The sequence below is a fragment of the Tupaia chinensis genome, unplaced genomic scaffold (genome assembly GCF_000334495.1).
Source record: "Tupaia chinensis unplaced genomic scaffold, TupChi_1.0 Scaffold000077_1, whole genome shotgun sequence".
NCBI classification, from domain to species: domain Eukaryota; kingdom Metazoa; phylum Chordata; class Mammalia; order Scandentia; family Tupaiidae; genus Tupaia; species Tupaia belangeri.
Genome location: NW_006159538.1, coordinates 5,575,604 through 5,585,958, shown reverse-complemented (window position 1 = coordinate 5,585,958; position 10,355 = coordinate 5,575,604). Strand labels below are relative to the sequence as shown.

Here is a 10,355-nt window from a genome sequence, read left to right as displayed (position 1 = left end):
GAGGGAAGACACACTCCTTTCTAGGAAAGCAGCAAGCACTCTGTGGAGACGGTCCGGTCCGTGTAGGAGGCAGGAGGCATCCCGTGTGTGATCCTGGAAGGAAGGACTGCTTGCTCGTGCTTACGGTGATGTTTCTTTGGGGGATGAGAACAGAGCTGCTCACAGTGCCAGGTGACTGCGGCTAGTGTCCCGAGCAGGTAGGAAGAAAGAGAGCAGTTCAGATTCCCGTTCTCCTGACTCACACATGTTCTCAAGACTCAGCACAGATTAACCACAGGGCTGAAGCTACAGGTTCCCCTTAGCATGACTCCTGGGCTCTGCAGCACTCCCCTTTCCTGCGTGGCCCAGGAGCCAACACCGACTGCCCAGGCTGCCCTGGGGGCGGCTGGACAGACTGCAGGCAGGAACGTGACAGGAAGCAAATGGAGGTGATTTGTCCTTGTTCTGTTCCAACTCGTACGTTAGCATCCCTTGACATGGGCTATTTGTCTTGATTTCTTTAAATTCCTAAGTGGATTATAATTTTCCCCTTGGTATTATTTGACAGCAGTCATTTTTCAAGGTTTTACTACATTCTTGAAATACTTGGAATTTTTGGAACAAGTTTAGGAGAAGACTACCATCTTCAGGTCAGATGGTGCAGTGCAGACGGGGGGCGTGTCCGAGGGTGCCGTGTGGGTGGTGAGGACTAGCAGATTGCGGGCGTCTCCTTTCCCACACTGAACTCTCATCAGTTCTCTTGACTGCAGCATATTAGCAGTCCTTTTTTAAAAAGTTCTTTTTTAAGAAAAATAAAATAAAGCCTTAGCAGTCACATTGGGGATTGTATTGTTCTAGGGGCACCCTCCCAGGCTGCCTCCACCTAACTTACAAGGGCATATTGTATACCTCACTGAGGAACTTTAGAAAGCAGGTGTCTGGAGAAGGTACTGCATACCCAAGGGGAATTCAGGGGCCAGATCCCACAAGGTCCTGCACCTCAGTCACCCTGTGCTCCGTATCAGAGGACCATCTGTACATCAGGGATCATTCTTACGTCTTAAACTTTCCTTCCTGCATTTCTGCTTTAAATTTTAGTATTTTTATTTGTTGCTGTCAGGATAGCCTCAGTTTCACATTAGCTCATCTGAAGTAAAGAAACGTCATAATTATTCAGAGAAATGGTCGATTACATGCTAGGCACAGTTATGTATTTGCACTGCAGTTGTCTCCGTTACAGATGTGGAAACTGCGGCAAGCCTGAAATGTCCCGACGACTGACCTAGGCAGCAGAGCTCCCGTTTCAGCCACGGACTTGGGCTGACTCCAGATTTCGCGTGTTCCTCACTCTTTTCTGCAGCCCCCCTGTGTAGTCGAGAGGAGACAGGGATCGGAAAAGAACATGACCTTGTAGTCTAGCTTTGGAAGAGAGGAAAGTCATTTCTTAAACCCCCAAGATATCTAAACGAGCCTTTGTAAGAAAATGTGTCCAGTTTTTAGGATTATGTTCCCCTTTATCAATATTTGCAACTACTTTGAGAAACAACTGGATGGATTATGGCAATAGACTCAGTGAGCAATTCTCCAACTCAAAATAGAGTTCATGTGTTGAGATGGTGTCAGGTGCTGCCGAACTGCGGGTAGTCTTGACCCAGGTAAAATTTAAGGTCTACAACACCTGCCTTGTTGGTAATACCTGCCTAGCTCTAGCCAAGTGCTCCAACCAAGCGCTCCAGCTTCTTTTTGGTCTTCCTGAGTGTTTGCATCATAGGAAGGCTTTTTAGTTTTGACCCGAGTTCTTTAGACTCCAAGGAACTGGCGGCCAATGTATAATAAACATCCTGAAGTAATATTTTTATTTCCTTTTATAGTTCTTTCCTTTCCTCATAAAAACCCTTTGATATTTCAAGACAAGTTTTGATGGGCTATTTATGTAATCTTGTAATTACGTCGTGTGTAAGCAAGATTGGGGCCTGTGGCCCATGAGGACAGCGATCTGCCACTCCAGTCTCCTCACCCTCAGTCCTGCTCCTTAGCAGCACTGCTTGCAGCCCCCTCTTTGCATGTCCCCCCATGTCATTGCGTGCTTATCTCCCTATTTCTAAATCACATGCTATACTGTGTATCTCATTCCATTCATTGTACACAGCCTCCTTCGACTTCTTACTAGTATTTAAGACTAAATTGAGCTTACACCTTCCTTCCTCCTCCCATTCTTCCTTCCAGCTTTCTAATGTGGTTATATCACAATTTTTGGTGTAATTAACTTTTAGTATTTATGTTACAACCTGTGTGAATTTTTTCACTTAATGGTATACCATTGGCTTCAGTGTAAACTTCTGTTTTTCCTAAGCTCTGTTATTGCCTCTCATGTTTTGTTTTGGTTTGGTTTGGTTCCGCTTGTACGTATCTAAACAAATTTGTTTTTATTTATATATGTACACATACATTCATATATATGTATACATATATTTGTATTTTATTTATTTATTTATTGGTTCAACTTTTACCTATCTACACAAATTTAAAAGTTTCTAGCAGGACTCTAAAACTCTTTTCCTAGTTAGATAAATCGGGGACTCTCTCGGGCCCTTTCTGCTCCCGGTGACACCTTCCTAGGACCCTCAGCTCTGCGTCCAGTTCAGAGGCAGCTGACTCAATAGTTCCTTTACTTTTCTTCTGTATTAGGCCCCCTTGCTTCTGAAGTACTCTCCCATTTTGTAGGAACATATCTTCTGAGCTACCTGAGAAAAGTGTCAAGAAAGGTCTTTTTCTGAAACCTGGCATATCTGAGTGTATTCTGCTCTTGCGTGTAATGACTAACTTGGTGTTTGTCTTGGTTTTCACCCTAAACTTGTGAGACTTCATGTACGTTTTCTAGGTGCATTCCACATACCTTCTCTTCGTTAATGACTTACTGCATTTTTAGTGCTGGAGAATAAGGTCATTCTTATACAAAGGTCAGGTAAATGCTGACTTTCAACATGGGTAGAGACGGTCGACTGTCTTTAACGTCCCGTCTTCTCTGTAGAAATCTCTGAAGATGTCTGCTTACATGGGCAACGTGAGAGTCTAATTCAGAGGCAGGGAGCTACTTCCACAAAGTCGCTGCAGGTTCCATGCAGATAAGCACTTCATGTTGTGAGCTCATGACTTTCCTGTGCCTAGCACGGTACCTGGTATGTCATGGGTAATGGGGGTGCTGGTCTGTTTGGCAGCGTTGGTGCCTTTCTCGTTTCCCTCCATGTGTTAGTGAACAGTTGTCGCTCTGCTGAGTGCCTCGGGGGCCTTTCTTTGCCACTCACTTTGGATATTGAGGGCATCTCGTCTTGGTATCTGGCGTATGTGACTCTTCGATGTTTGCCCTGTTTCCATGTATGGGGTGCCCTGTAGACTTGTTTTCTTTTGAGAGTTTTTTATTATTTTTTTAAGGAATTGTTTTTATTTATTTATTTTTAATTTGCCCAGAAAGAAACAGAGAGGGAAAGTGAGAAAGCAGGCCACCAGGTCCGGGACTTGGACCATGATCAGCGACATGGAAGTCTGGCACCTTAGCCACCATGCCACCTGCCAGGCCCTGAGAGTATTTGTTCTGTCCCCTGTGGGGCAGAATCGCCATTGTTGTTGGTTTCGTGTACCACCATTAGAGCTGGGGAAACCGCCACTGCTGGAGAGGAGATGGGGTTTGTTTGTTCGAGAACAAGAGAGGTAAATAAAGAATCCATCACACTAGCCTTCTTCCTTTTTAAGGAAAAATGGCAGGATGGGAAATAGAGCCTCCTCAGTGGTTTTTAGAGTTTTAATTTAGTTCAAACTTGAACTCAAGTGTATTGGGTACCTTTCTTCTTTTCAACCTTTAGGATTTGGGGCCAGAGGGATTCTCGATCCGCCCAGGTTGAGCTGAGGGGAGAAGGAATTCTGTTTGTTTCATTGCTGTCGTCTCCAGGACACCTTCTTTAGCCCTTTGTATTCTTAGAAACAGAGTCACCTCTTGGCAGGAACAAAGCCACTCAGATGCCAGTGGTCAGGGTTTGGTTTCAAGTCATCAGCCTCGTAGAGGCTGTACCCGATTTCTTTTGGCAAAGACAGCTTGCCCTTTCTCTGTTCATTTCAGCCCCCGGACACTGAGGTGATGTCCCCAAAATAACCCCGTGAGGCCTCCATCTGATGCACTTGTAAATCACTACGTTCATCCTGAGTTCTAACTTAATTTCATAGGATTTTGAAAACACTACTTAGCTTTCTTTGCATTTTTCCTCAAATCAACTTCCAGAAAATGTTGAGTCCACAGAGGTAGAAGGGCTTACACATGTTCTTCTGAGGGACAGTGTGGTCAATGTTTGTAGCCAACACTGGGATTTGACAGAACCCAGTTTTAACTTCAAGTCTATTCCTGGGTGTGTGACCTCAGGCAAGTTGGTTCATCCCTAAGCTTCTGTGTCCTCGTCTGCAAAATGATGTTAATGAAATCCACCTACAGCGTCATCGTGAGGACTTCCTGGCGTCACATATACAGAAAGCACATTGCTCGCAGCACGGAGGGCACAGATTTCTTCCCTTCCTCCAGGCACAGGTGAAAGGCCCACACCCCGAGCAGCTGGACACGAGTGGGCTCTCCCAGTGCCAGTGCTTTGAACATTCATGGCTTCGCAGCTTGCTCTCAGCTCCTGGCTTATTTGTGTTTATGTTTCTTTCCTAGGCAGGAGGACTAGCTAAAGAAGGAAAGTTCTTTTGCTACCCCAGGTCCCAGTTAAGCTCACATGATAATAAACCCTAACAGTAGTAACCTTAGCCGCTGCAGTTAGTCAAGCCATTCTAAATGCCAAGCACCTTCTGTGTGTAATTTTTTTCTCTTCAAAGTTGTTCTGCAGTACAGGTATTATATCCCAATTGTACGTATACAGAAACTGAGATTTCAAGTCTGTGTCTGGTCCCAGACTTTTCATACTTGGCATTCAGCCCCTTGCTTCATGGCCCCCATCAAAGTTTGTCAACTCACACCCTCCATTCACTTTCTTGACCTCTTGATACCTGGAGGTCAGGGCTGTGGTCCCTGAGTTCCAGCAGTACACTGCAGGGGCATTTCAATGTCAGGAGCAAAAGTCTTGGCCTAGCTGCCAGGTGCAGGCAGTAGGGTATTACTCTAATGCCATAGCCACATCCCATGGTTTGGATCGTGGGTTGACCTGAAACACATCAGAGTCGCATACTCATGTTTCCAGGTGGCTGGAAGGCTAAAGAGGGGTCATGTACCCCCTTTTTGTACAGAGAATTTTATTTTGCTATTGGGCATGTGCACTTGCTGCAGAGACAAAGAGGCAGAAAGTGAGAAATTACCCCTGCGTGTGTGTGGGAGGGGGGGATCTGGCCATGCTGCAATCCCTTCTCTTCCATTTTCCTCTCAGGATTTTGGGCGCACACGTACACATGCTCGGCCTGAGGGTTTTTTTTTTTATTTGTTTGTTTGTTTGTTTTTAATTATTATAGTTGTTGTTATTATTTGACTAGGGAGAAACAGAGAGAGAGAGAGGGAAAGTGAGAAAGCAAGCTGCCAGGTTCAAGACTTGAACTGTGGTTGGTCATGTGGGAGTCCAGCACCCCAACCACTGCACCACTTGCCGACCCCATCTGCCTGAGTTTTAAACCACCAGGTCTGGGATTCAAACAGCAGTCAACTTTATGGGAGTTCAGTGACTTAACCATTATGCCATCTGCTGGTCCCTTTCCCTTTTCTTTTTTAAAATGTCTTCTAGTGCAGGTGTAGTCTGCTCTGCTGAAGTACTTCACAGCCTCTCAGTCTTACCCAGAATCCACCAGGCAGGTAGTTCACGGCAGAGCGTGATGGTTCCTCTTTCATGTAACCTAGTACCTTTGGAGTTTTTGAAGCCTCAATAAAGGTGATCACCTTGATGATGACTAGGAGAGGACTTTGGGCATCTCCCCTAAAATTCCAGCTCTAATCACACGACCCATGCAGGCAGCAGGCAGCACTGGCATTAGCTGGAGTGTCCAGCCTCTAGCCTTTTGGAATCACTGCCAGAGATCCACAGTGTATGTAGCAGGTCATGGATTTAACCAGCACTTTCTCGGGTTGTACAGATGTATTTAATGATGTTCTCTGACCAATCAAGTTTGGGAAACTTGGGTTTTACAAAATTCAAAAGGTGTGTGTGTGTGTGTTTAAAGAATTACTTTATTTGTTTATCATTATTTTTAGATTTGCCACAGGACACATGTGGGAGTGTGGGAGGCAATGAGAAAGCAAGCCGCCAGGTCTTGGACTCAAACTGTGATCACCCACGTGGGAGTCCAGCACCTTAACTACCACGCCACCTGCTGGCCCCTTGTTTTGTGTTTTTAATTTGCTATGGGATATTGCACACTCACCAGAGAGGAGAGAGAGAGAGAGAGAGAAGGTGAAAGTGAGAACTCACCCCCCAGGGGTTTGGCCTTGCTGGCGTCCCCTCCTCCATTCTCTTCTCGGGATGTTGGGCATGTACACAGAGGTACTCAGCATGTCTTTTGAGCTGAGTCCAGGACCCGAACTGTGTAGTCAGCCCTTGTGGGAGCTAGCCACCCCAACTACTACACCTCGGGCTGGGCAACAAAACTATTCCTTTATGGCAGTGCTTCTAATATGCTAATACTCACTGTGAACTTCAAAGAGGGGAGATTCCTTTTAAACAGTAATAAAAGCCAGCATTTACTGAGGGCCTACTCTGGGGAACTCTTATCGGGAGCCTCTTGTTTAACCCCTAGAACAACCTCATGAGATAGGTCTCATCACTGACCCATTTCTACAACTGAGGACACACTTGTCCCTATCACAGCTAATCTGCAGTGGGCAGGAGATTGAGCAGGACAAGTCCATTCCCCATCTCCTTAGCCCGGTGTATAGTACTTCCGGTAGGCAGCTCTGACCAATCCTCCTGTTATTTGGGACTTCCTAGAGGATTGGTATTCAGAAGGGCAGAAGTTAGAGAGTCGCTGATTTTAGCTTGGAAATTAAGTATACTACTGGATGATGAAGAGAGATGGGATTTCTCTTTTGGACCCTATTTGGTCCCAAGCCCCCTGGAATCCACACCCCCAGACTTATTGGTTTCCATCATGTTGAGTTGGTGTTTAGCAGGAGAGGTGGACATGGAGGGTCTGGAGTGCAATTTCTTCTTCACTAGTTCTCAAACATGGCTGCATGTTAGAATACAACCAAGGAGCCCTGGCCTCATCCTCATTCTCAGAGATTCCAAGGCTTTGTGGCCAGAGCCCAGGCATTGGTGATTTTTTTTTTTTTTAAGAAGTATTTAATTTAACTTTTTTTTTAATTTATTATTATCATTATTATTTTCCAGTTTGGTCAGAGAGAGAGAGATAGAGAGAGAAAGAGAGAGAGAGAGAGAGAGGAAGGAAGTGAGAAAGCAAGCCACCAGGTCCAAGACTTGAACCGTGGTCAGCCATGTGGGAGTCCAGTGTCTTTAACCACCATGCCACTTGCTGGCCCCAGCATTGGTGATTTTTAAATGCTACTTGGTGATTCTGATGCAGCTTGAGTTGAGAACCTTAGGATTCTTCTTGTTTAGTTACCATGTCTTATATCAAAGTAGGTAAAAGAAAGGGTATCTTTTATGAGTTTAGTCACTTAAAAGGGTTTGAGATCTTATTAGATTGTTGAGAAAGGCATGACATATTTTTCTGTTTTTCTATATGAAGATGCTACATGACTTTCCCGACAACCCAATATTTGTTTGCTTGGTTCCGGTGTGAGTGCGTGATCTAGGTTCTTTTTTCTGGCCACATAAGGCCTTTAGGTCTTCTCTGTGATCTGTACGCCTGAACCTAACTTTGTGCAGACACCCACCCACTGAATGACCCTTACGTGGAAGTTCGAGATTGGTTATTTAGGGGATGGGTGACAAAGGACACTCTTAGTCCTGATGGAAGAAGAAAGTGGGTACCATTGCTCAGACCTCTGCATCCATGCCCTTGCTAGGGAAACTGGGGACAAAGCCCTTGCTGCGAGGTGACATTGGCTGACTACACGAACATTTCTTATTGGACTTCCACTATAAATAATGGTCTCCAAAGAATGTCCCTGTTGTTTTTAGTTGAGTCAAGTGAAACTGGGTGATAGAATGGTTTCTTGGTCTGGTAGTTAGATGACTTATACTGTTGTTTATTATTAAGTCTGTCTTTTAAAAAAAAAAAAACCCTTTTTTTAGGCAATGGGGAAAATGTTTGCCTTTGTCAATAAGATAGTGATTGTTTTAACCCTAAGCTGTAGCAACTTTCTTTAATGGAGTCATATTTTTGAAGGCACAGGACCTAGGCTGTTCCAGGCCCAGTTTCAGAATATCAAGACTGCTGCTCTTCATTGCAAGACGGACAAGTCCCTGGTTACTGAGGGTTTATAACGAGAATGTTTTTGCTGGTTTCTTGCAGTACAACAAACACCTCTTCGTGCACATTGGGCATGCCAACCACTCGTACAGTGACCCTTTGCTCGAATCGGTGGACATTCGTCAGATTTATGACAAATTTCCTGAAAAGAAAGCTGACTTGAAGGAACTATTTGGAAAGGGCCCTCAAAATGCCTTCTTCCTCGTAAAATTCTGGGTGAGTAAGACATTGTGATCCCACGGTCTTTGTCTGAATGGTCATGTCTTACACGTTCGCTGAGTGCAGCTTTTGGGGCCATGCATTCACATGGACTGCATGCACCTCTGTGTACTTCTGCAGAGTTGTCAAGGGTCATCGGCTTGCACCTAGGGGGCTGAAATCCACGTGATGCTCCAGGCAGCATTTGCAGTCCCTAAGGGCAGGAGAGATGGGCGGCCCCTTGGGGCTTCAGGGTACACTCACACAGTGACTCAGTGCAGGGGCCACTTTGAAAACATGGGGCCCTGTACCCTCTTTCTGTTCCTTGTCCCTCCACTGAGCAAAGCAACCTATAAGTTTTAGTGGAGTGGAGGACCTGGGGCTGGGATGAAGATAAAATATGCTTCAGGGTTTTATGAGCATCAGAGCGGATATAAGTGGCTTTGCCCAGTTATTCTTTATTTGTGCTTTATAATGACATGAGCAGATTCCCCCTGCTGTGGAGCTTGCCTGATGTCCCATGGCATCTTGGGCCGCTTTGCTTTGTTTTTCCTTCATCACTAGTAGTGCATGGGCCAGGGGACTTCCCGTGGGTCAGCACAGGCAGGGTATAATGTGCAGGTGTTGAGCTGGGAGGGTAGCAGGTCAGATACTACTAGGACGGAGAGCTTCTAATTTCCTACTCTTTGTGAGAACAGGTAAGAACATTGCTTTGAATGGTCATGCCCCTTAACATGTCATTAAAGGCCCTCAATCTGGTGTTTTTCCCTTAGCTTCTGTCAACCCCCTTTGCCTTACCCATCACCCTCGCCCAGACTCATATGTGTCTGGATACACATTGGTTTCCCCCTTTCCTTCCTCTGCCGCTGGGCCAGCTCCTCTTCCTTTGAGGCAGCAGCTCCCCTGTTTGAGCACCTTCCTCTTTTCAGCAGACCGCTGAGTCTCCTCTGACCCCCATTGCATTTTGCGGTTAATCTAGTCCCATTCTGTGGCTTAATTATTTGAATGCGTGTCCTACTCCCCTCTGGACTCGGGTGTCTCCGGGGAGCCCTGTTCATACAGTGGCTTCCGTTTATTGACGTCCTGCTGCATGGGAGGAGCTGCCCTGAATGCCTTCCAGTGCACTTGATCTTGTCCTCGCAGTTTTAAGTGGAATGTACCCCCTCCTATTAAGCAGACAGACTCAGAGATGACAAACCGCACGCTGCTTGTAGTCTGCGGACCCAGGACTTGAAATCAGACCTGTCTGAATTTCATGCCTCTGCTGTTTCCTGTCTGCTTAGACCTGTAGACCTCAGGCACAGGGTCTGTCAACCTGAGTTCGTATTTCTAATACCAGGCAAGTGCCTCATATAAAAAATATTAATAACTGATTTGATATTATGCCCGATGAACCAACGGATTTTCTTTCTCTTTTTTTTTTTTTTTTCCCCCTAGGTAGAGGTTTTTTCCTTAGGGCTCATGCACTCATTGAACTGGGGGGTGGGGGGGGAGTGTGATAAACAGAGACAGTGAGAGGGAGAGTGAGAGTAAGGAATCACCCCTCCAGGGGGTATGGCCATGCTGCAATCCCTTCTCATTCTCCTCCTGGGATTTTGGGTACACATACAGCCAGTGTGTTTTTCAAGCCACCAGCTCCAGGATTTGAACCATAATCAGCCATGTGGGAGTCTAGCACCTTAACCACCAAGCCACCTGCTGGCCCTGGCAGCATGTTTTTTTTTTTAATTTAATTTATTTTTATTTTTATTTCATTTTTATTACTTTTTTTTTTGGAGAGC

General features: G+C 45.5%; 1 protein-coding gene across 2 annotated transcripts in view; it reads left to right on the top strand.

Moving 5' to 3' along the window:
* Positions 1-10,355, top strand: part of TEAD1 (TEA domain transcription factor 1) — a gene marked incomplete at its 5' end in the record, with an annotated part of 80,053 nt that overhangs the window by 32,931 nt on the left and 36,767 nt on the right. For both annotated transcript variants that reach the window (XM_014584803.2, XM_014584802.2), the window contains 1 exon segment: positions 8,419-8,592. In XM_014584803.2, the coding sequence (XP_014440289.1) occupies positions 8,419-8,592 (174 nt within the window).